Source organism: Cibotium barometz, chromosome 43, assembly GCF_041138505.1.
Source record: "Cibotium barometz isolate CiBa-2024 chromosome 43, ASM4113850v1, whole genome shotgun sequence".
Classification (NCBI taxonomy): domain Eukaryota; kingdom Viridiplantae; phylum Streptophyta; class Polypodiopsida; order Cyatheales; family Cibotiaceae; genus Cibotium; species Cibotium barometz.
This window is the reverse complement of record NC_141088.1, coordinates 6,707,567-6,734,382: the sequence shown is the minus strand read 5'-3', so window position 1 is coordinate 6,734,382 and position 26,816 is coordinate 6,707,567. Positions and strand designations below refer to the sequence as shown.

General features: G+C 41.8%; 1 protein-coding gene across 6 annotated transcripts in view; it reads right to left on the bottom strand.

Moving 5' to 3' along the window:
• LOC147613476 (retinal-binding protein) overlaps nucleotides 1-15,173 on the bottom strand; it is a 196,775-nt gene extending 181,602 nt beyond the window's left edge. For 2 of the 6 annotated variants that reach the window (XM_086781411.1, XM_086781413.1), the window contains exons 1-3: nucleotides 14,848-15,173; nucleotides 14,474-14,604; nucleotides 14,255-14,387 (exon numbers count right to left, since the gene is read on the bottom strand). In XM_086781411.1, coding sequence (XP_086637537.1) covers nucleotides 14,255-14,387; nucleotides 14,474-14,604; nucleotides 14,848-15,007 — 424 coding nt within the window. In that variant the 5' untranslated portion in view covers nucleotides 15,008-15,173. Of the gene's footprint in view, nucleotides 1-14,254; nucleotides 14,388-14,473; nucleotides 14,608-14,847 lie in introns of all 6 variants that reach the window. The other 4 variants (XM_086781410.1, XM_086781415.1, XM_086781412.1 and 1 more) reach the window with 3 other exon arrangements.
• Nucleotides 15,174-26,816: the final 11,643 nt, after the last annotated feature.

Sequence of the window (26,816 nt, the reverse complement as noted above, 5' to 3'; positions counted from 1 at the left end):
GCGAAGGTGCTACCCCCCTCTTGAGCATCAGGCAATGCTCCAGACCCATGCTCTGCTGAACCTGAATTAGCCGTCGCAAGAGTCGGCTCCAACTCAAAGGCATCAAGATAAAGCTCCAATACCTGAGGTGAATCTGCTAAGTCACCCTCCTCCATCCACTTCGCATCCATCGGTGAATAGTTCTTTAAACTTCACAAGATAGAGACAGGAAACTTTACCTTGTACCTTTCTTTCCTTATGTGCCAGTATCTGCTCTGGAATAAGAACCTCATCAAGTTCCTCAACTGTCATGTGCATCAGCAATGCCATGGACCTTCTCAAGGCTAGATCCAGAAGAGGCAACTAGATAAAGAGTATGAACCCAGTAGAAGAACCAGGAAGATGGAGCACAGAGCACAGAGCACCTTGGGCAGTGTAGACTGGAGACAGGCGTGGAGAGCGAACTGAAGACCAGAAGGATGTCGGCTGCAAGATAAGGGGACTGTCGGCTGAACAAATGGAGTCGGCTGTACCTGGAAAAGGCGGCTGCAAGCATCCAAGATTTTAATGAATATTTAAACACTAGGGGTATGAGTCATTAGGAGTCCTAGTCTAGGGCAGTTTTGGTGTGTTATCACCTTTTTCAAGGAGGCAGCCAAGGGCTGCAAAGAAATGTACCTTTTTGTACCATAGTATATACTGAAATTCCAGCACGTCTTACTCTCTCTCTCTCTACTCTCTCTCTACCTGCGTTTTTGCATCAGATGGTGCGTTTTTGGCATCAGAAGGTTTCCAAGAGTGTTTAGGGCTGAAAGAAGACTACCCAGAGCTTCCGCGTGTTACATCAACTTCCATCTAAGCCTCATCTAATACATCCACAGGCACCCAAAAATCTGCTTGCACTCCACGCAAGCGGTAAGCACAAGTCCCCAATGAAGCATAGTAGATCACCACTACTAAACATAGAAAGAAGCTGCCTTCCGAACCCATGAAGCCTCTGTGAAGATACCACCAATGACAAGGTGTCAAAAGCCATAGCCTTCAACCCATCTCTTGCACCATAACACTTCAACTGCTTTCTTGTTCCTGGCTGACTACTTCCTGTCCTTGGTGTCTTTTCTCCTTAGCTTCATCTTTAGCTTTTGCTCTTCTCCTCATACAAGCAAATACACACAATCCTGCAGTGTCTCCTGTACTTCCTTTCCAGTTTCCACATGTTGAAGCTTTTGATGTGACAACCACGGGCTCGCCTCCTTGAGAAAGTCAACGATATCCCGGCAATGGAACCATGAAACCGGCCTTCATAAACTTGATGGGCGGTGAAACAAACACTCACACAAAAAACACTTCATCACCCATGGGGACCTGGAAAAGAAAACAAACAAGGGGTACTAGAGTCCTCCTGCAAATAATACAAGGACACCGGTTGGCCCCAAAACGCAGTGGCGCCCCTTGTGGTATTTCTTTACGTGATTAAATTTGAGTACAAAGTACCACTTGTAGAATCCTCCACCAATAGGATCCCTTATAGTTTCACCCAAGACTTTCAAAAGAGAACTCTCGTTATTACAGCAAAGCATTCCATAGAGAAGGCACACCTGTACAACACCTCCCTGCTTGAAAAGGTCTTCTCCATCGCTACCATGGATCCCTCAAACCCTTTCCCAAACAGCAGTAGGGATGTACCATACCATATATCCTTCCCTGTAGCCACAACTTGCATGTAACCTCGAGAAAACTATAACCTCTTCACATGAATCCAAAGACATGCATTCCACATGAAACCAAAGACCTATATCCATAAACCATAGGCCTGTTTCCTCAATACAAAAGTCCTGTTTCCTCTTGAAAAACCAATGTCCTGTTTTCCATGACAGTTATACCATCAAATCACGATTGCCAAAACCTAGAGACAGAGAAAGATAGAGGACGTGTCAAGCAATCCTTGAATACACATAAGTCCAAGATGAAGAGCAACACACATCTCTTCCAAGAACATCATGCTGTGCATCTTAACTTGATCCTCTGTTTCCCAATCTCGTAAACAAGGCCTACAGTCCACGATGAGAGAGAGAACAAAATCCACGCACCAAGGCCTATAATCCACTGAGAGAGAGAGAGAGAGAGAGAGAGAGAGAGAGAGAGAGAGAGAAACTGATCTCTAGTCTCCACCCCTGCTTCCATCATACTCCTCTACTCGCGAAGAGAAGATACTTCACTCTCAATTTGGTGTCACCTATAGTCCCTCTTACTCGCCGAGAGAGAGAGAGAGAGAGAGAGAGAGAGAGAGAGAAAATGAAATGAAATGAAATGATATATTAACATCTTCAAAAGGCCAAAATGACCTATGAGACCAAAAAGGTTACAACAATTGGTGGATCTGATACAATGTCTGTGTAAGGAAAGCTAAAAACAACTAAACAACTAACTGAAACTGAAACAACTATGAGGAAAAGTACGGTACCAAGAGCTCCTAATGGATAACATCTGGGAGGAAAACTCCAGCAACAAAGGTAAGCATCATACACATCACTATCCAAAGATGTCCTCCATGGTGAGTACTCTGACTGGACGTCTCCCATGCCGTGCTAGTATGGTCCTGATCCTCTGTTGTAGTCTCCGCCGGTGTCGAGATGGGCCTCTCATCTTGGGGCGCCTGGACCGCCCCAGCTCTATAGCCCGATCAATCAGTGTACCTCTGGTGCGGCTGTACTCTGGGGCTAGCTACAATGCCTGCTGACCTGACTGCTCAATCTCTGGTCGAAAGAAGTCTGTAATCTGCCTCTGTAGGTGTCTCTCCCTCTCTGATTCCCTCCCTCTCAGGAGACCCTCTCTATGTCTACGCAGCTCCAGCAAGTACAATCCGAGGCATCTCTGATCTTGGTATCTCATGACTCTAGAAAGTGGTCCAAAGCCCTCTCTGAACAGGCAGTGAAAACGGCCTCGTATCTCATAATATACTGGACAGTGACATATGTAATGTAACTCTGTCTCTGGCCCCATCTGGCACAGCTGACAAATCCTGGCCTCAGCTGGTACTCCTCTGAATCTGCCAGTCTCAATCTCTAGCTGGTGTGAGGATGTGCGCATCTGACCAATAGCACACCGTACCCCATGAGAAAGATAAGTATCCATGTAGCTGGGTCTAATCACAAACCCATCCTCCGTGAGCTAGAGAAGATGATCTCTATAGAAAGCCATCTTCATACCAAGCTCGTGTGTCGGCTGTATCCATGTCCTCCTAGTGTCCAGCTGAGTCAAGTCTTTGGTAATCTCTGCCCGTGTGAGAGAGAGGGAGGGTGCATCCAGGGAGTACTGAAATGGAGGTAGCCTGTCCATACTAAAGCCATGCAATTGGAACCAAGCTGTCATCTGTGCATACCAACATGATCCGTCTCCCTATGATGCCAACTGTCGTGAAGACTCCAGGGCTAAGCGAGCATATCTGTCTCTAGGGAGAGCCCAAGTGCTATGTATAAAGGAGACTGATCGAGTGAGTGCCTCTACTACCAATGGGGGGGCAGCCATCTCTGCACGGATAATATCATGTGGTACGGAGGCCTTGGCCCTAATCATCCGGGAAATCATAGAAACCAAGGACCTCTCCATACGTCTCCATCCATCAGTGCTACCAGCTCGGCTGTGGTGATCCACTGAGGGTCCCCATATCTCCACTCCATATAGCATGGCTGAAGTGACCAAAGTGTCAAAGAGCCAGAGCTTTGTTCGAGGTTCCTGAAACTGAACCTGCGAGAACACATCCTCTCTAGTCTCCCCAATGCTGCATAAGCTCTGGTCAATCTGGTCTCCGCTGCTCTCCTCAAGGAAAATAGTGGGCCACTAAAAACCACACCAAGGTAAGTATATGCATCTGTATACTCCAATGCTGCATAAGCTCTGGTCAATCTGCTCTCCTCAAGGAAAATAGTGGGCCACTAAAAACCACACCAAGGTAAGTATATGCATCTGTATACTCCATTGTCTCCTGACCATATGTAAAGGTAGGCATTGACCTCCTAACCCACTGTGCTGTGGTGTTAAACACCATCACCTTGGTTTTACCGAGGTTAACAGACAATCCACTGTCCTCTGCAAACATGTGCAATGCATCCAAATGACGCTGCATCCCCTCTGGAGAATCTGAGATCAGCACAATATCATCAGCATACAATAACAGCGGAATCCATGTGTGCTCCTCTGTCACCCTCCCGCTCTACATAGTCCGAAACCTCATCCACATACATCCCAAATAAGGTGGGGGAAAGGGGGCAGCCCTGTTTCACCCCAATAGTGGAGTGAACCATCTCAGATATACCTTGGGTAGTACGTACTTGCCCCACAACTGTCCTGTATAAAGCCATGATTCCCCAAATCAGCTCTGTGGGCACTCCCATCTCCTGTAGTCTGCGCATCAGTCTGGCTCTCGGTACTATGTCAAAAGCTTTGCGGAAATCCACAAAGCAACAATAAATCCTCCTGCCATATAATCTGCCCTCCTCAATAATAGCTCTGAGTGTCAAGATATAGTCAAGAGTGGAGAAACCTCTCCTGAACCCTGCCTGCCCTGATGCACGTATGCCCTCTCTCTCTGCCCATCTACTCAACTCCTGCTCAAGAATAGATGTATATAATCTAGCCAATGTGTGACCAATCATGATGGTACGATAATTCCCAGGAAGCATGGGATCCCCTGACTTGAAGATAGGCACAATCGTGGACATATTCCAAGTCTCAGGAAAACCCTCACACATGGCTCGGTTAAACATCATAGCAATAAGCTCTGCAAGCATATCTCTGGCATGAATAAAGTGCTCTGCTACCAAACCATCATGATCATATGCTCTCCCAGTCCTCATCCTATCAATAGCTTTCCTTACCATCTCAGCAGTAAAGAAAGCACACGTCTCTGGGCATGGCTCCGATGGGTCTGGCAGGGGCGGCTGTCCTGGTGCTGTGTACAGGGATGCTGCATACTCACCCCAAATCCATGTGGAGGTAATGGCTGGTGATGGTGAATGCTCATGGAATAGTCTCCATGCCTCGCCTGAGTCCTGACTCATAAACAACTGGTACAAATCCCTCTCTAACTGAGCAAGATAAGCCCTCTTCAGAGAAACCTCTCGGCTGTTAGCCCCTCGGCGCCTCCTTCAGCTCGCCTCCTTCCAAGAGTCAAACGTTCTGTGGCCGCCCCTTTCCAAAAAAGAGAGAGAGAGACCTGCGCTGGTTGCTTCCACACATGCAGCTCGCCTGCACCCGCCTGGCTGTCCGACTGGCTACAGTCGCCGCCTAGTCACCCTTGGCTGCACAGCCGCCTGGACCTCCTCATGTACAGTCAACTGGTTGCTCGCAGCCCTACGCAAGGTGATGCACCCGCTTGTGCCACACGTTGACTCTCCCGGCGACTTGCCTGACGACTCCACACATCGACCAACGCTCCTTCAGCTCCGCCACCCTTTGCTTTATAAAGAGGCGATTCGCTTTCTCAAAAACGCCAAAAGCAACATAGCAAAAACGCATACTTCAAAAATAATATTTTTAAGTCATCAAAGGTTTTAAAAACCTTATGAACTTAAAAACTCCCTTTTGTCCCCTTTCACACTTGGGCTGGCCACACATATGAGTTTCCTTTTCATATCCAACTGATGCCTGTTCACACTGTCCATCCCGTGCTCGTGCCCACCTGCTTGTTGTCCAGAGGAAAAAACACAGGGTCGTAACAGTGAAGACTCTAACAGAGGTTGTTTACATGGGGAAAGTGTCATGTGCACAGTGGGTATCTATCGTGTGCTACACACATGCAAGACTAGTTTCGAGGCTTGGGAAAGCTTGGAACTAGGCAGGCTGATTGACGAGCTGAGTTAGGGATATACTAACGGGCGGGCACCCAAGTATGGACGGGCGGGCACCCAAGTGTGGACGCCCGATGACCGGCCAAGAGCCTATAAAAGGGTGGCCAAGGTTAGTTATTGGATTATAGAGAGTCTCGCGAGTTTGTGAGAGCTCTATGGTCTTGGAGCCCGGATCTAGCGCAGACGTGCACCTGCTTTATGCAACCGAGGCCGGCAGCAATCTCGAGGCCCGCGAGGGCAGCTTCGTGGCGGTATGGGACGTCGCGAGGAGGAGATTGGTCGGTACGTCAACCTAGTTAGCTCAGCTCGTGGCTCGGTGGGGACAGCCAAGACTGTGGGCTCGTATGTCATGTGCACAGTGGGTATCTATCGTGTGCCATACGCATGCAAGACTAGTTTCGAGGCTTGGGGAAGCTTGGAACTAGGCAGGCTGATTGACGAGCTGAGTTAGGGATATACTAACAGACGGGCACCCAAGTATGGACGGGCGGGCACCCAAGTGTGGACGCCCGATGACCGGCCAAGAGCCTATAAAAGGGTGGCCAAGGTTAGTTATTGGATTATAGAGAGTCTCGCGAGTTTGTGAGAGCTCTATGGTCTTGGAGCCCGGATCTAGTGCAAACGTGCACCTGCTTTATGCAGCCGAGGCCGGCAGCAATCTCGAGGCCCGCGAGGGCAGCTTCGTGGCGGTATGGGACGTCGCGAGGAGGAGATTGGTCGGAACGTCAACCTAGTTAGCTCAGCTCGTGGCTCGGTGGGGACAGCCAAGACTGTGGGCTCGCCCACGGCTGTCATGGTTGGGAGGTGAGTCAAGCCTGCACCCCCTTGTTGTTTGTTTGTTCGTTTGTTTGCACGATTCAAGTTTCGAACCGAGATCGATCACGAGGGGATCCGTGGGGATTTGACAGTGGTATCAGAGCATACCTCGTGAACGAGCAAGTCGGTGGGTAGAGAAGAAGAGGTCAAAGAACGGTATGTGTTAAAAAAGCTTGCTGTTTTTTCTGTGCATACTGCAGTTTTCAGATTTGGTATGTGTTTTTTCTTCATCAAAGAACCCCATGTTGATGGGAGATGGTAGTGTAATAGGGTTGAATGCTTTTGCAAAGAAGAGGAAAGATGTTGTGCAGTCGCATAACCTGCAGTGAGAGAAAACAGAAAAAAAAAAGAAAAAAAAAGCATGATGCTTTTCGTTAAACGAACGAGTGAGAGAGAGCAAAGTATGGGAGGTGTTGTATAAGCTTTTGGTTGACGTGTTGCAAGCAGCTAGACTTGCAGCTGACCAAGCATGCGAAGGCGCCTAAGGCCGTGTAGGCCTGCGTAGTCGGGTAGGCCAGCGCTCACGCCAGGCAGGCCCGCGCTCACGTCAAGCAGGCCAGCGCTTAGGCTAGCCCAGGCGGGCTGGTGCCCAGGCCAGGCCTGCACAGCCAACCCAGGCAGCGCCCAGGCCCACGTGGCCATATAGCCATGCTTGCATAGGCTGTCGTAGGCGCAGAAGACGCCGATTTCAGCATCCGACAACAGGCGTGCAGGCGACGGCAAGAAAGCAGCCGAGGTATTGACGTCAACAGTCAACGATGGCAGCCCGACGGGTGAATCCAGGGGAAAAGAAAAAAAAAACTAAGAAAGCTTACGTTTTTATTAGCTTTTGGTTTTTTTAGAGTTTAAAATTTTCAAAGTTTTAAAAGAACCTAAGGTTTCCAAGGTGTTTTATTTTTTTTAAGAAAAGAGAATATATATATCCATATATATATATATATATATATATATATATATATATATTCCAAAAAAAAACACAAAAGCTAAAGCAAAAGCTAAGCCTAGCTTTTCGAGTTTTTTTTGGCTTTTGGGAAACCTTTATAAACCCCTCAAGTGGGCTTCTTGCCACACATCTCTCAAGTTCTCAAGTTTTCAAGCTCTCAAGCTCTCAAGTTCGCTCGCACTTTCATTGTGCAAAGATCGAATTTTCTCTCTACGTACCCTCTTCACGATGTCGACCCAAGAATCAGAGTTGGAGCCTCTCGTGGAACGCGAAGGCTTGCCGGCTACGGAAGGTACCGATGCCGATCTTTTTGACGATTTTGTGTCAAAATCAGATTTCCAAGAGTTCAAAGTAGCTCTCGAAGCTTCTTCGACGGAACGTCATGCACAAATCGCAGCCCAGATGCAGGCTTTGCAGAACTCCATCGCTCTATTGACCACTACCCTCTCTACTTTCTCGGGAATGGATACCTTGGCTTCAGCTTTAGGCCCCAATATTACTCCGGAACCATTCGGGCGCGAGCAAAAGCAGCGCACCAAGGAGATCGTGGACACGTGGCTACACAAGTGGCAAGTTCACTTTCAGTTGCATCCATATGATGATGGAAAGAAGATCTAGTTAGCAGCAGGTTTCCTGTCCGGCAAAGCTTTGCTTTGGTGGAAGGAACTGAACCCTAAGCCAACGACTTGGGCACAATTTGAAGATATTTTCAAGAAAGAATTCCTCAAGAAAGAGGATGACTACGATGTTGTTGCCCGGTTTTCAGCTTTGACCATGACCTCGCAGCACCTCACTTATGAGGTCTACCTCCAGAAGTTTCGTGACTTGCAGATAAAAGCTACAAAGATGGATCCCACTACTCTTTTGGGGTTTTTCGTAGCTGGTTTACCAGACTCGTACCGATTACAGGTTAAAAATAACAAATGTAAAACTTTGGACGAGGCCATCCATTCAACTCGTATCTATGATGATACGATGGTCTCTTCCAAGTCGAAACCCGTTACCGAGCAAGGGAACAAGCATAAAAGAAAGTTCTCCGCACCTATGGCTAACACAACTGAAGGCAAGTCTTCGGACCAACCTTCGAAGAATTCAAGTTCGACACCAGCGAAGAAGAAACGACTCCTTCGGACTTTGAAGCTCAAGAAGGAAGGACGTTGTTTTATCTGCGAAGAAAAAGGACACATGCGTAACGAGTGCCCAAAGCAAAAGGGTACCAAGTCAAACGCAGGACCCAAGCCAAAGGCAGCTAACCAGTTGTCTTTGACAGGTACGTCAATTACTGTACTTTCTCGCCCTAGTACTTGTTCTGATTGTCTGTTCAATTCTAAAGTCTTTGGCTTGCACGATCTTCTCCGAGTTTATGGAGAAGTGAATGGCCATAAGATTCACATTCTGTTAGACCCTGGCAGTTCGCATAACCAGCATAGGGACACCAAGTATAGTATTTTAGGTGATTGTATTCATCCCTCTCAGGGACCTCTTGTAAATACAATTGATTTTGGAAATATAATGGATTCTTCTTTGTACACCGCTTTCCATTGTGTATTGATTCCACTTTCTTCTTTTCTCATCCCTTCCTTGGATGTGAATGAATTAAGTGTGTTTGAAAGCAAAGAATTACAGAAGATACTTGATTCGTTTCAAGATGTATTTCCTAAGGAACTGCCATCGGGTTTACCACCTGAACGGGCAGTAGATCATCGTATTGACTTGATCCCTGGTGCTCATCCTGTCAGTATTCCACCTTATAGGATGAGCCAAGCCGAGGAAGATGAGTTGGCTAAACAACTCGAAGATTATTTGAGGATGGGCCAGATCCGTCCAAGTAAATCACCTTGGGGTGCACCTGTGTTGCTTAGGAGAAAGAAGGACAATACTTGGAGACTGTGTATCGATTACAAAAGATTGAACAAGCTGACAATTAAGAACCGTTATCCTCTCCCTAGATCCGATGACCTGATTGACCGGTTAGCAGGAGCGAAATATTTCACGAAGATAGATTTACGTACTGGCTATCACCAGATACGTATTCATGAAAGGCATGTCGAAAGAACCGCCTTTCGGACTAGGTATGGCCATTACGAGTTTCTCGTATTACCTTTTGGGTTAACCAATGCTCCAGCCACTTTCCAACAAATGATGAACGATCTTTTTCGTGAACATTTGGAAAAATTTGTGGTGGTGTTCCTGGATGATATTTTGATTTATAGTCGTACTCTTGAGGATCATGTCAGACACCTCATTGTCTTATCTATTTTAAGACAGAATCGACTATATGCTAAATTGAGTAAATGTGAGTTCTTTATGACCGACATCATTTACTTGGGACACAAGATCACTAGAGAGTGATTGAGCATTGACTATGACCGAGTTCAAAAGGTTTTGGACTGGCCTATACCACGAACAGTGAAACAACTTCGTTCTTTTCTCGGTTTTGTTGTTTTTCTTCGAAAATCTGTACGGGAGTACTCTCAGCTCACACTACCGATGACTGACTTATTGAAAGGTCGTGGACGAAAGTCAAATCAGCCTATCACTTCGAATAACGATTTGGATATGGCCTTCAGACTTTTGAAAGATAACGTCAAGGAAGCACCTATTTTAGCATTGCCTGGGCCTTATGTTCTTGAAACTGATGCCAGTGACTATGCTATCGGGGCTGCTTTATTTCAAGATGGTAGACCGGTTGCTTTTGAAAGTAAAAAGCTAGACGACACTCAATCTCGTTGGCCAACCCTTGAGAAGGAGCTTTATGCTGTGATTCATACTCTCAAGGTTTGGAGACATTATTTATATGGCTCCAAGTTTGTGGTATTGACTGATCATCAGTCAATCAAGTATGTGTGTGATGCGGATGATTTGAGAGGAAGGAAAGCTCGTTGGGCAGAGTTAATGCAAGATTTTGATTTTGAGATCCGTTATCGGAAAGGGTCCATGAATAATATTGCAGATGCGCTTAGTCGGATTAGAGAGGTGAATACTTTGTCGTTCACCGAGATTTCTACTGACTTATTTCAGTCATTGAGAGGGCTTTGCAAGACTGATAGTTATTTTGGTCCATTTTGGCAGAAGATCCAGGACGGGAGCTCATTGATTGACCAAGACTCGGTGACTGAGCAGTCTACCATTCAGGCTGCAGGAGGCCAGTGGATGATTCGGAATGGTTTGCTATTCCGTAATGACAAAATTTGTGTACCACAGATCCCGGACATTAGGTCCAAGATTCTGAGGGAGTGTCAGGACGCCCCTTCTGCTGGACACCCTGGGGTACACAGGGCACTATCATTAGTGAAACACACTTTTTATTGGCCGAAGATGAAAGGGTATGTAGAAGATTATGTTCTCAAGTGTCAGATTTGTCAGGCAAATAAAGCTGAACGCTTTAGAGAGGCTGGGTTGTTGCATCCTTTGCAAATCCCAGGTAATAAATGGGAAAGTATTTCCATGGATTTTATTACCGGATTGCCAAGAACACATTAAGGCCACGATTCTATTTGGGTTGTGGTAGATCACTTGACAAAGATGGCTAGATTTTTACCGACCCGGAAGACTATTACAGCTACGCAATTAGCTCGGCAGTTTATCAAGCAATTGTTTAGACTGTACGGGTTACCGCAGGACATAGTCAGTGATAGGGACTCTAAGTTTACGAGTGATTTTTGAAAACTTGTTTTTGAAAGGTTGGAAACAACTTTGAATTTGAGTTCCTCAGATCATCCTCAATCTGATGGCCAGACTGAAAGAGTGAATCAGATTTTGGAGGATATGCTTCGAGCATATGTATCCAAAAGACAGAGTTCATGGGAGGATTATCTTGCTATGTTAGAATTTGCATATAACAGTACTAAGCATACGAATACAGGTTTTAGTCCTTTCATGCTTATGTATGGTTTTCAACTAAGATCACCTGTTACAGTAGGATTCTCAGGACTTCAGCATGATGCAGCACATAATTTTTTGCAAGATATGCAAGAAATGTTACAAGTTGCAAAGGAATCTATTAGAAGTGCTCAAGACCGAGACAGGTTTTATTCTAATAGACATCGTTCACCTAGAGAGTTCTCTGAAGGAACGATGGTGTATTTGCGAGTTCCGAAAGATTCCGAGACTTTACGGACAGGTAGATCTCCGAAATTATCCCCTAGATACTGTGGACCATTTCGTGTTACACGACGGATTGGTTCAGTTGCATATGAATTGGATTTGCCTTCTCATGTGAAAGTTCATCCTGTATTTCATGTCAGTAGACTTAAGGAAGTACTGGGTGGAGCAGATCAGTTAGTTACTCCTCAAGAAATTATAGATGTCCAAGACATGACATTTGTTCCGCACGAACCTGAAAAGATTCTTGGCTTTCGTGAACGAAGATTGCGTCATACGCTTACGGAATACAAAGATCAAGTGGAAGGATCGTGTTGAGGAGGACGCTACATGGGAGACATTGGCTTTTTAGTGAGCTCAGGAGTGAGCTCTTAGAGGAAGGGGAGTATGTCATGTGCACAGTGGGTATCTATCGTGTGCTATACGCATGCAAGACTAGTTTCGAGGCTTGGGGAAGCTTGGAACTAGGCAGGCTGATTGACGAGCTGAGTTAGGGATATACTAACGGGCGCGCATCCAAGTATGGACGGGCGAGCACCCAAGTGTGAACGCCCGATGACCGGCCAAGAGCCTATAAAAGGGTGGCCAACGTTAGTTATTGGATTATAGAGAGTCTCGCGAGTTTGTGAGAGCTCTATGGTCTTGGAGCCCAGATCTAGTGCAGACATGCACCTGCTTTATGCAGTCGAGGCCGGCAGCAATCTCGAGGCCCGCGACGAGGGCAGCTTCGTGGCGGTATGGGACGTCGCGAGGAGGAGATTGGTCGGTACGTCAACCTAGTTAGCTCAGCTCGTGGCTCGGTGGGGACAGCCAAGACTGTGGGCTCACCCACGGCTGTCATGGTTGGGAGGTGAGTCAAGCCTGCACCCCCTTGTTGTTTGTTTGTTCGTTTGTTTGCAGGATTCGAGTTTCGAACCGAGATCGATCACGAGGGGATCCGTGGGGATTTGACAGAAAGCATGTTTGGATTTCACACACTTTTATGCTTCATCAAATGTTTCCACAACACCGCCTTGGACATACAATGGTTCAACATCATCATCATCCATGCTTGGGCTCCAAGTCACAATGCCTTGGAAGCATCGCTTGAAGAGAGTGTTCTTCATCAACACATGCTCGACAGGAAGCTATTTAAAACTTCCAAAAATAAAACTTTGTGTTATGTTTTTATGCGTGTGGCATACAGTTCTCTGCCCGAGCTGTCTCCCAAAATTGAATAAAATAATATCGTGTGTGTGTCTCAAGTGTTGAACATTGTGTGAGGGTGTCTTTTCAAGAAAAAACTTGTCAATTTTGTTGGCAAAAGAAGCTATCCAATAAGGAAGCAAACTTCTATAAATGTGTTACGTTCTTTGTGTCTATGACTTGAATTCCGTGTTTGTTCCTACCCTTGGGGAATCACCTACTGGCGTAAGAAACTAGGCCAGCAGTCACTTGAAGTCCTACATTTAGCTTCAACAACATTTGAAGACATGGTAGCTTTTGTTGATTGAAAAAGATTGGAGGATTAAAGAAAGAGAGTCATCCGACAGCAACCTTGAGTAAGATAAGGTTTTTTTAGGAGTTCAAAATTGGAAGGTAAATAATAAGAGGCTAAGGTGCAAATATTGCAATCGGCTAGGACATAAAGAAACCAACTGTTTCAAGAAGATGGAGAAAGAGCAAGCAAGTACCGTATCAATCTTGTTACAAAGGACGATACAACTGAAGAAGAACCCAATGACGACATCAGCAAGATTAGCGCAACAATAGCACTAGTCTCCCCATCTTGCCGCAACAATAGCACTAGTCCTATGCTTGGGCTTTTTGAGCCTTCTTTCTTTTATGTAAGAGACTCCCTGACCACGGCAAGAGAGGTGCACACGGTGAGTCTAGTTCTTAGGCAGTGTGGATGGGGTAGGTGGCAGCATCCTTTCTTGCATAAGGGTCACACTATTTTCACCTCTCTGAAGGGGGGATTGTTGGGTATTCGGAGTCTTTGTGTGTGTATCCATCATTTACATATACCCCTGTTTGTGTATCCGCTTGTGTCCGTGTGTGAACAACCCTTATATGTGTGTGTAAACACTCACTTATGTGAGTATGTGAGTATGTGAGTATGTGAACCACCTCTTGTAGCCGGTGTTATGTGAGTATGTGAGTATGTGAGTATGTGAACCACCTCTTGTAGCCGGTGTTATGTGATAAGGAGTGATGTCATGGGCACTTGCCATGTGTCATTGCCTCAATGTGTGGTGTGTCAAAAGGTAAGGCTCTCTAAAAGCCTATAAAGCATTGTACTCTTTGAAGCTTTACAATTATCAATCAAAGTACTATTGAGTCATGCAATAACTGAGCCCCTCTCATTTCAGTTTGTCACATCTCTCACTCACTCTTTACTACTCTCATCATCATGTATCCTTTTAGGCCCCCATAGCAACTGCCCTGCTAACCCTAACAGAGCTCTCATCCACATCAATCATTTTAAAAGTGTAATTGAATAAGGTCTGTCATTTTAGTTTTGATTTTCCAAAACTGCATTGTGATACCAATGCTAAGAAAATCTTGTAAAGGGCTCACTCACCCATGTTAAAGACTTTTTCAGAACTTCTAAATTGGTACTCCTCAATTTCCTTCAATAAGGACATCAATGCTGCGGCAACCTCAATGAGCACACTTTGGAAATCCTGCAGCCTTGGATCCACAAGATGGTGCAACTGAGATAACCAAGAAAAGCATTAGCATAAAGAAAGCATGGTAATTACAATTTGATAAACGCAAGCTCATGTGAATATAAGCTTACAGCAGCAGGCCAGTTCGCCTCTTTCAAAAGGTCCAATACTTCTTCAATTTGTTCACGGTTTTTCCAAAGGTTCTCATCTATCTTGTGAGGGGGAAGAAATTCTAGGCCAGCTACCAACTCAACCTCATCCCCTGCTGCATGTTCACAAAACGAAAATGTAAAGGTATTCTCTGGCAAGCAAGTTCGCTAATCCCATGTTGAAGCTCAAATTTACATTACAATTACACCACCCATGGCATGTGGGGTAGATCGCTCCGGTTAGTTTCCTTTGTAGGGAAATCACATCAAAGGGAGAATCGATTGACCAAATCAGTTGTAGATCCCATATCTCGTCTACATCATTTTCTTCTTGGAAGGAGGGAGAAAGGGAAGACCTGAGTTTTGGAGTAGCTGAGCCTCCATGCGCTTGTAGTAGTGGTGGAGGGAGGTGGAGAGGGAGACGACGTCTTGGCAGGCCGGCGAGTAGGGGTACCTGTCGTAGAACTTGGCAAGGTACGCGCGGGTAATGGGCACCAGGCCCACCGTACTTGCCATGGCGCTGTGGTAATTGTTCCTCGAGATCTTCCGCCTCGTCGACAACAGCCAGTAGTCGAGCCTTTAATCTATGGGTGGGCGCGCGCGACAGTGAGAGAGAGAGAGAGAGAGAGAGAGAGAGTTCGAATAAAGGGTTGCCTGATTTAACGAGTGACAAATCAGGCATATTCTTTTCCATTATTCAGGATACTAATACTATGCTATGTATGTTCGCAATCAAAATGTATAAAACAAACAGCCAGTTAAAAGTAAGATACTTTTTTTAGCCAATCTGGTAATTTAGATTTAAAAAATAGGCATGATTGACAAAGTAAAGTGCATCGCTTTAGAGATCATAGACTGAAATTTAAAGAGTAATGGGATCTCTTAAAGGTATGTATTAAAAATGGGCACTTTATCATACAATAGAATAAAGAAAAACCTTTAAAATATATGAGATAATCCAATATATCTATTAATAAAAGACAAACAGCATTCGATGTATAGTATTTCAAATATATTTTTTAAAATAATAATTAAGGAGAATATATAAATTAGAAATCTATTAAAGATTCTTGAATATAAATATCTATATGAATACAGTGAGAGTTATTACATATTTATTTATTTATTATTCAAATAATACTAGCAATATTAGATTAGATTAGATAAATAATATTTGAAATATATTTTTAAGTAATAAATCAATTCTCTTATAATCTATCAGTACTAATAGCTTAAATGCATGTAAACAATACACTTTCTTGGTAGCCTACTGCGTCAAAGGGCAATCATACCTACCCTTCCCTTTCTCTTACATGTAAGAGGCAACTTGGCATGCATAAATACTTTACCGAGACACACACGATATATGTATATATATATATATATATATATATAGAGAGAGAGAGAGAGAGAGAGAGAGAGAGAGTCCCAGAGAGTCTCTGGGACTCTCTCTCTCTCTCTCTCTCTCTCTCTCTCTCTCTCTCACACACACAAGCCTCTCAACATGTCATTACACAAGTAGGAATGAAGGGGCACACAAAGAGTTGGAAGTAGTGAGCAACACAAACGGAGAAAATATCTTGCTAACTTCGTGATTTCTTGTGTTTATGTGTGCCTTAGAGAGAGAGAGAGAGAGAGAGAGAGAGAGAGAGAGAGAGAGAGAGAGAGAGAGTTATGAGCTATAGCAAAAATTTCTTTATAGTAGATGAATACAAGAAAAGAGAGAGAGGGAGGGAGTTATGAATTGTAGCTAATAGTAGATAAATATGAGAGAGAGAGAGAGAGAGAGAGAGAGAGAGGTTATTTTGAATGAGGAATTTTTATGGACTAAAGATGTGAAGAAGGGATGGGATGTATAAAAACAGAGGCTTAAGGGTATAAGGTATGGTAACAAGGTGTGAAGAGAGAGAGAGAGAGAGAGAGAGAGAGAGAGAGAGAGAGGGAGAGGGAGGGAGGGAGGGGGGAGAGAGGGCTTATTTTGAATCAGGATTTTTTATGAATTGAAGGTGTGAAGAAAGGATGGAGGTATAGAAACAAAGGCTTAAGGTAATAAGGTATCCTAAAATGAGAGAGAGAGAGAGAGAGAGAGAGAGAGAGAGAGAGAGAGAGAGAGAGATTATTTTGAATAAGGATTTTTTATGGACTAAAGGTGTGAAGAAGGAATGGAGGTATAGAAACAGAGGCTTAAGGGGAAAAGATATCCACTCCAAGGCTATGTTCTCTTCTCCAACATAATGCCTCCTAAGATCCATGAGCTACCTTTGTGTGATACACCTCCAAGACTATGTTCTCTTTTCTAACACATTGCCTCTAAAGACTTTATATGCCTTGTATCATGAGAGAGGAAGCCTTGGTTTCTCAATGGAATAGAAAGACCCCAAGTTTAATATAGCAGCATATCATGGACAAGGCTACTTGAGCTCTCCTTTTTTATATCTCTCACGATAAATTTATACAAAAGTCGTTTGCATTGTGATACTATTATTTCTAAACATCAAAGGTGCTCTTGGCCTATGCAGCTATGTCACAATCTTTAAATATTGATGTGTGTGTTGGCTAACAATCTTTAAATATTGATGTGTGTGTTGGCTCACGATGAAGGGTAACCCCAATGCTCTTACTTTTGATGAGTTGGTTGCAGTGCTCTTGCAAGAAGAGCAATCTAGGTAAGCATTTGTGTGGGAGATCACGTATTTGTTTTGCCAGTCCATAAGGGTAAAGGTAAAGCCTTTTCTCAAGGCAGCTATAAGTCGAAGGTAGAATTATCCTAGTCTTCTGGAAAGAATGCCGAGAAGGGGGGTGATAAGACTAAGAAGAAAGGTAAATAAGCTAGGCCATTAAATCAATAAATGGAGAAAAGGGCTAGAGAAGGAGAAGAAGAAAGAGTCATGCATGGCTATGGTTGATACATTAGCACCAAGTGCTGAAAAGAAAGAATTAGTGTACTATGCACAGGATAATTAGGTATTTAGTGTTGTGCACTACAACTATGACCCTTATGTCCATGATGTACGCATGTCAGTGAGATAGATCAGCATGTCTAATACTTTAAGCTCGAGGCCCGTGTCAAACATGTATGTGAAGGGTGTATTTTGGGCAAGATGCAAGAGACATCATTCCAGAAAGATGGATCAGTTAGGGTTGTCTTGAAATTACAGCTATACTTATGTATGTGGTCTCATGATGACACCATCGATCGGGAGATACCTCTACTTTGTGACTTTTATTGATGACTACTCCATGCACACCTGGGCATATCCATTGAAAGTCAGAGGTTTTTACATACTTTAGATACATTGTTTCTATGACTGAAAATGTGTCTACATGTAAAGTTGGCACCCTTCGTATAGATCAAAGGAGGGGAGTATATGTCAAAGGAGTTTCATGTATATGTAGTTGAAAGAGCCATAAAACATCAATGGACGGTACCTTATACACCTTAACCGAATGGTGTGGCTAAGAGGAAGAACAAACCTCCCATGAAGATAACCCAACCTTGTGTCAACGGTCACCACTCTTTGTTTATTAAGGATTATGCCTTTAAGTTGTGCAAATATATGTTATGCTCTAATTTTTGTGATTGAGAATTAGAATTCCTTCTCCAAGTGTTTATAAAGGTCCTAACACAGGTAGTTGTGTGAGACACTTATGTGCTAAATAGATTCCCTATGTTTTTGGATTAGAGGCAGTTATGTGTGCCACTTACGTGCTAAATAGATGTCCGACTAAGGCCTTCATACAATTACTCCTTATGAAGCTTGGAGTGGCAAGAATCCCTCTTTGGCTCATTTGTGTGTTTTTGGTTGTCTTGCTATACTCTTGTGGCTTAAGCAACAGCAAAATAAGTTGGATGATGAGGTAGTGAAATGTATTTTTGTGGGATATATAGCTTAGAAAGCAAAGGTTATAGACTACCATCCAGCCACAAAAATTTGTTGAGAACTCAGTTCAACCCATGCTTTTATGCAAAAACAACAAAATGTATACTCACAGGACATCTTTGATACACTCTTACCTTTGTACAATGCCGAGCAGCCATATGTGTAGCGAATTAAAAAGGTGCTACAAATTAACCCATAATGGTTGAAAATCAGGTTGAATTTCAACCCATAGATCTGATGCCTATTGATGAGGCAATTGTAGATGATGCAGTGATGATGGATACATGTGTCCAAGAGTATGTCGTGTGGTAGACATTGCAAGATACGTGTAAGTATAGCTACTCCATTACCTAGCAGGACACGTGCAAGTTCTCATCATACATCTTATTCTTTTGTCTCATTTTTGCCAATATATGCAATGAAGAAAAACTTGTTTCCTTTGAAGAAGCATAGGAAAACGATCATTGGATGTAGACCATGCAAGATGAGTACGATTCAATCCTCAAAAAGACACTTGGTATTTAGATGATTTGCCTTATGGTAAAAAGGCCATTGGTACGAAGCGTGTTTAGAAGCTTAAGCATAAAGTTGATGGTAGAGTGTGATCTCTACAAGGCAAGGCTTGCAAAGGGTTATGCTTAGGCGAAGGACATAGATTATGACTACAATTAGGTGTATTATTGCATTGGCAGTGAGTGCATTATGGTTGAAATGTAAATATTTTTGGAGGCTATGGCCTATTCTTGGAATGAAAATTATGTAAATACTCATGTGTGGGGAGAGGCCACACACATGAGGGGGGAACATTATACCCATTGTTGTGTTGCTTTCATGCGCTAAGTATTTTTGCAAGTTATTTATTCAATTATTGAATATGTTGAACTTGTGGTTTTTGATGTGTTATTTGGGTTGAATAATATATTTCTTGCAAGTCGCTATTTTCTCTATTTTCCTAGAAGTGGATCCATGACAGTGGTATCAGAGCTATGGATCTAGGAAGAACGACCACAAGGCTCTTAAGAGAAGGTGGTAAACCACACTGCATAAACCAAAAACTACCCTTCTTCATGAAAATTGGTTTTTCCCAACTCTTAACATCTCCATGATCCAACCGTATGGATGGAATAAATAATTGAAGGAGACATGGGCTAAATTATCAAATTGTTAAACTAGTGGAGGTGTCAGAATTGTATAATGGATGGCTATAGTGGGCTCTCAAATCAATTTTGGGAAAAAGAAGAGAAAGTCTCTTTTTCTTTGCATGCTATTAATCTTTTGATTAAAGATTAATTAAGCTTGATTTTCAAGCTTTCAAAGAAGAAGATTTAAAATTTTATTTGCTTCTCCTTCCACAAATCGGCGAGGGTGATTTACGAATTCGGGTGTGGGCGAATTTCTCTCTCTCTCTCTCTCTCTCTCTCTCTCTCTCTCTCTCTCTCTCTCTCTCTCTCTCTCTCTCTCACACACACACACACACACACACACACGTGCCCTGACAACGGTAGGTTGTTATTTATCCGCATTATAAATTTACATTTTCTTTATTTATTTATTTGCAATAGCCAATTTACCCGCACAAGCCACTATGCAAGAGAAAATCGCCGCACTTCAAGAGCAAATTGTAAATACCAGAGTGAGCTAGAACGATATATGAAGCGTGACTCTTCCAACTCTAACAAGGAGGAAAGTGATCATGTTAGGTGCACTATTAAGGCTACTTTGCATGCGAGTTCTCAGCAAAAAAGACTCACGGATTAGCTGAAAGGCATTCACTTTCCAGAACTATGGTGGGAAGAAAGACGCTTGAGTTCTTATTGCATGGCTCAGTTAGCTGGATGATTATTTTCAGGTAAAAAGTTATCAAAAAAGACAAGATTAAATGTGTTTGTTGGAACCACTTGATTGAAAGTGCTGCTTTATGGTGAAATGTGCTTAAGTAGAGCAAGCATCAACCTACTACACGAAAGGAATTCCATAAACTGTTTAAAAAACATTTTCTTCCTTCGTAATACAATGCTAAAGCTCGTCAACGATGGGATACTTTACGTGCCAAGTCAAGCAAGAAAATGTCCAAGCATACATTGATAAATTATGGGATTTTTTATTTGCAAGTTTAGGTGATCAAGAAGGTCAAAGAAAGAGAGCAAAGAATAAAATTTACAAGCTTACTATTAGGGTAGACGTTAATATGTTTCATCCTCGTAATCTCAATTCTGCTATGGATCTTGCTCTCGATTTTGAACGCAAAAACTTCTATTTCTAGGGATCTAGAATGTAGGAAAAGTCTTATGCAAAGTCATTTAAACCATCTTTTCCTTCGAGCAATTTTGATAAATCTAGGATACATAAGGGTAAAGATGTAGAAGGAGATGTTAGAAAATATACTAATAAAACAAACCCTCAAATGGCCAGTTGAAGAATCCTATTGTCAGGTGTTACAAATATCACAAGGAGGGGCAAAAAAAGAGCCGCATACATATGGCTCGTGTTAACATGGTTGAAGATGACGATGATGATTCATTCAAGCAAGAGGGTAATTCCGGTCTTGATTATTTGGATAAAGGTAAGATTCATATTCATGCTTTGTTAAGAATTCAAGGAAAAATAAAAAGAAAATAAATTTCTATTTTGCATGACGATGGTAGTTCTCATGATTTCGTTTCCCCGAAAAGGGATTAAAAGCACTTAACCTAGATGCATTGTACTCTAACTATAAAGTGAAAGCTACATTTCAAGTAACCAAGTACAATTGCACTAAAGAGGTTAAGAATCTAGAGTTGGAAATGGACTTATTGAAAAAAAAAAGATAACATTTTTAGTTGCTCCTTTGCAAGGTGTTGATGTCATTTTAGGAATGCCATGGAGACATGAACATAACCCTTAGATTAATTATGACACCCATACAATATGGTTAATGAAAGATGATAAAGAAATTTAACTTGAGTGTCAGACTAAGGGTGATTTAGGTCCTCTTTTAACTCATACTCAAGCTAAAAGAGCTATAAGAAAGAAGAAGAAGAAGATATTTTTTATTCTTGTCAAAAACGAGCTTAGTGCTTAGGCTAACTCATACTCAAGCTAAAAGAGCTATAAGAAAGAAGAAGATATTTTTTATTCTTGTCAAAAACGAGCTTAGTGCTTAGGCTAACTCTAAACCAAACACGTCTCGTGATCCTTTTATTTCTAAGTTCTCTAACTACTTTATAGAAGACCTACCTCCTGGTTTACCTAAACCTTATCCAACAGATCATAAAATTGAGATAATCCCTGGAAGCTCTCTGCCGTCTAAAGCTCTGTATTGAGTTAACATGCTTGAGTAGAAGAAAGAGATTCAGAAACGAGTAGAAGAATTGTTAAACAAAGGACTGATTAGACCCAGCAATTCTCCATTTGGTGCTCCAGTTCTCCTTGATTTTTTTAAAAAAGAATGGGACATATCAAATGTGTATCAATTATCGTGCGTTAAACAAGATTACTGTGAAGAACCAATATCCGATACCACAAGTGGATGACTTGCTAGACAAGCTTAAGGAAGCACAAGTTTTTAGCAAAATTGACCTCAAGTCCGATTATACCATCAGATTCGTATGGATGAAGGAGACATTTTCAAAACTGCTTTTATGTCATTTAGTTTGACCAATACCCTAATTACTTTCAACAGAATGATAAATAGAATATTCTTGAGACATCAAAATTTTGTTGTAGTGTTTTTTGATGATATCTTAGTTTTCAGTAAGAATCGTCAAGAGCATGAACAACATTTGGAAAAAAGTGGTCTCACTTCTTCGAGAGAATCAGATTTTGATAGCAATTTCTTTCAAGAGGAAATTGAATATTTAGGATATATTACATCGTTTTGATGGTATTCGAGTAGACCCTAAAAAGATCGAAAGCATTGCTAACTAGCCCAAACCTCGTGATATTCACGAACTTTGATCTTTTCTTGGTTTGTGTAGCTACTATAGGAAGTTCAATAAATATTTTGCATATATTGCACATACAAAAAGTATGCTTTTCCTTGCACGACACTCTCTTATGCTCAAAATAGAGTGTCCACCCATAAATTAAGGCTAGGATTAAAGCATAAATTAAGGCTGTGAACACTTATGGCCATGTATATAAGTGAATATCTCTCATAATACAGAGAAATATCCCATTGTGTAATAGAGTCTTACTCTTGCTAATCTCTCTCTCTAATGTATGCTAGTGAGTGTGCGAGTGAGGTGAGAGGAGGGACGAGTATACGTAGTGCAACGCGGCGGTGTGACAACGCTCGTGGGAGATGTGGTGGAATCGCTTCTCAAGGAGTTTGTAGAGCTTGGAGACCTCAAGGGTTATGAGCTTGGACATTGGAAAGATCCTCACTACAGTTGCGTTTCACTAGGTAATCTCTTGTAGGATATGTTTCAAGGGGGGTTAGGAGTTGAGCTATAACATTTTTGATGCCGCTGCCGTGGAGTCATCCCTTGGCTTTTTCCATTGTTTATCTCTAATCTACGCATTACCCATTTCCCATTGTCTTGATTAATGGTTTCCCATGAAAAAGATGTGGTTTGACGGTGATTTGTGTGATTTGGGGAGAAATAGCTCTCTTTTTTGTTTTTTGAAAGAATGATTTTTTAGCTTAAATGTGTTGTTTTGTTAGTTTAAATTCAATTTTTAATGTTTGTTAAGTGTACACATAGTGTGTGTTAGGTTTAGTTTTCATCCATTGCCATCAAACAATACAATATAATGAAATTTTTAGTGATTTTTGGCTCTCTTTTGAGTTAAATATAGATTGCGCTACACGCACTTGAACGACCTCTTATAAATATTTTTCCGAAAAAAATGCATGCTAGCAGCATCCCAGATGGAAGAGGAGGTCTCAAAACTTCTATCTCAAGATGAATTTTTTTCTGGAAAGACTTTTTCTGTTTCGCAGCCCATTTTTTAATGTGTTCCAAAAGGAGTTTGAAAAAACTTTGTATAAGAGAGTTGTAGTATGTTTGGAGTACTACAACTTTGTCTCTCTGTTTTTTTGTTTTTGGTTTTTTTGTCGTTTAGACACTCAAAAAGTAGTCCAAATATAGTTCGCGATCGTTTTCGAGTTGTTTTGGGCAAATTTTAGTGCTTTAAGGGCCATTTTTTACCTCGATTTTTGGATTGAATTTTGAGGCTACTGGTTGTTGGTGGAAGCCAAAATGGTGAATTTTACCCTCGGACGCTCATATGAATGTCCAAGAGCTTGATGCTGGCTTTTCGATAAGCACTAGAGCAGATTCATCGGATTCACACTTTAGGAGATATGAGCCTCTAAACATGGCTGTTTTCCAGACACTTTTTTCTAAGGCCGACGGACACCCTTTCACAATGTGAAGTGGACTTCACGAATTTTATATATAATTATTATTTTTTGGCATGAAACCTTAACACGTGAAACGTTCATTTTTTTTTTTGGTTTGGGCGTGAGACCTTAAGGCATGAAACGTCCAATATATATATATATATATGTATATATGTATATATGTATATATATATATATATATTTGGAGTCTAGAGGGAAATTCAAATTTCCTTGTTTGAAAAAAGTTTTTTGAATTTTAAATTGTGGAGATATGGGCATTTTTCCAAAAAGGCAAGTGGGAATTAAAAAAAGTCAACCCTTTTATGACACCCTCCTACACCCTTTCATAAATGACTTCCAAAATGGACAATTTGATAACTCATTGATATCTTTTCATTCAATGCTTATTAGCCTTAATGAGTTATGTAAAAAAGTGCTTAAGAATTAATCAAAGATTAATCATTCCTCTTTTTTTACTTATAAAGGGCTTTAATTAACCACTGATCACTAATTAATTCACACCATTGAGCACATCATTAGATAGAGCATGAAATTACTAAGCTATGTGTAAATTAATCTATAATTAAGATTAATTAATGTGTAAATTAATCTATAATTGGGATTAATTAAACTCTTATTTTTAGTCTCTTCTCTTTATGCGTAAAAGAGAGAGAAATTCCTCCAATTGATGAAGAAATTGATGTAATCAGGTGTTTTAATGCATTTAGATGCTCTCAAAACACTCAAAAATACTAATTTCGACCTCTTACATGATCAATTTCGATCCCAAAAAACACATTTTCTAATCTTTTTGCCTTTTGAAGTGGATTAATTTCCCTTAATGACAAAAAACCAGTCAATTAAGGAAGATTAGTTGATTTCAAGGGTTTTTTATGATTTTGAGAAATTTTTTAAAGGATTAAGCTAATCCTAATGCTTGCTACCACTCTAATGCATACAAATCAAACAAAAAATGCATAATCCATACAAAAATTAATGATTCTACTAAGCTAATTAGGGTAAACGAACACCCGTTTGACCTAGCGAAGGGTACGCTAGGCTTCCCGAGGCTATAAATGGGCTGTAAGAAAACCTAAAAAAGCAAAATAAATAAATAAATTATGCTTGCTCATTAAAGGAGCAATTGACAAAGTCAATACATGGCAACGATAAAGGGATTATGTGGGCTCACACCTAGACTAAACCACCTAATGGTTGATATCTTTGAGCCATTGAGGTCCATGCCCCAAATGCATCTCCCAATACAATGCATTTGCCCTGTCTACAACAAGCGTGGCATCAGGTTTTACACCCCCTGTCACATCAATCCCTCTAGGATTTGGCCCCTTGCCTAGCACTATCACAAGTTCTAAGTCTTTAGACATGCTAGGTACCAACCCTTTGCAACCCCTAGATACCCACATCTTGGACGTATTGACTAATCTATAAAGGGGGGTTGCCCAAGGACTAAGTGAGCCCCTACCCACATTAGCACCCACACACGGTCTCAGTGACTCATACAAAAACACGGCCGCATAGATTTCCAAAATCATGGGCAAATACGATGGAAGGACTGATCCTATTCAATTCATTTGAACAACGATGTAAAGCCCTTGGAAATCCAAACTGTCTCACCAAGGTACATGCGTTGAACCTATGCTTAGTGGAAAAGACTAGTCGATGGTTCATCACATTGATGCCAGCAATTAAAACAAATTTTAGGACCTTGAGAACAACCTTTATCCACGGCTTTTCAAGACAAGGTGATCGGTGGAGTGCAACAAAATAACTCTATTCAATTGAGCGGAAACAAAACAAAACCATTAGGGATTTTATCCTTCGGATAAAAATCTTGGACTCACGATGTAAGCCATGGGAGAAACTAAATGATGCTCAATTGAAGAGATGTTTTATGAGACGGGCATTAAGAATAACAACTTACACAACTTGATCATTGTATCCAATCCGGAAACATTCGTTCAATGTTGTAAAGAAGCAATATGTTTAGATGACAACATAATGGAGGATGATCATGACATGAGATGTTCCTCATCTGAACCATGTGAAGCAATGGCTAAAGAAAAAATGAACTTGGAATTGTCATTCTTGGAATTCTATGCAGCCTTGCTTAAAAGGCTTGAACCAGAATCTCCAAGAGAAGAGGATGAGTCCCCTCGAAACCAATCATCCTTAATGCCTCTTTAAGTGATGGACAAAGATGAAACAAGTTCTAGTGCGTCACTTAGTGAGGATGAAACAAGTTTTGATCCGTCACACTCAGTACACCTCATAGAACAATCAAGAAACTAGAACCCGCCCAACCACCCTAAATTGAAAATCATAATCACATGACATATGCGGAGAGCATGCTTAGCATTGTTGAGTGTCATACAGGATCATCGGTTGTGATTGAACCTCATAATGTCAAACCTAAAAAAGCTACCCAAATACAAAAACCAGAGGAGTATCGCTTCTCCTTTCAAGAGGAAGACACACTCCCTACACAAATGAACTCATTAAGCTAAGAAGAGAGCCATTAGAGGTAGATTGCACAAATTATGTGGTTAAAAAAGCACGCGAGGAATTCGATGAATCCATAACAAAATTAAAGCAGTCTCTCATATCCTCATTTGAAGGAGTGCTCTTCTCTCATGGTGGTGAAGCCAGTGTAGCGTCATCACTTGCACCATTAAAGACTAAATATGAGTTATACCAAGACATAAAGAGCTACATAAAACAAGACTGTAAGGATTCATAAGTTTCCAAACAGATCTCACTTAAAGTTGTCAAAGGATTGAGTGTGCCATTGTACACATTGGGTACTACGGAAGAAGTTGAAAGCCAAACAGAGGATGAAAGTGAATGGGAATATGAAACCGAAATGAGATTTGAAGCTGAAACAAAGACTGAAACATCCATGGTTCCACTTGAAGATTCTATCATGGTATGGTTAGATTTCCTTTACGGGAAATGATGTTAAGTGCAAACACACATTGATTAACTCTGGAGTTGGTTATAACATCATGAAAATAGACACTTGGGTGTCATTGGGACAACCTAAAATCATCCCTAAAGACAATCATCTGCAAGAGGTGCCAATGGACAAAACTTTGAAGTT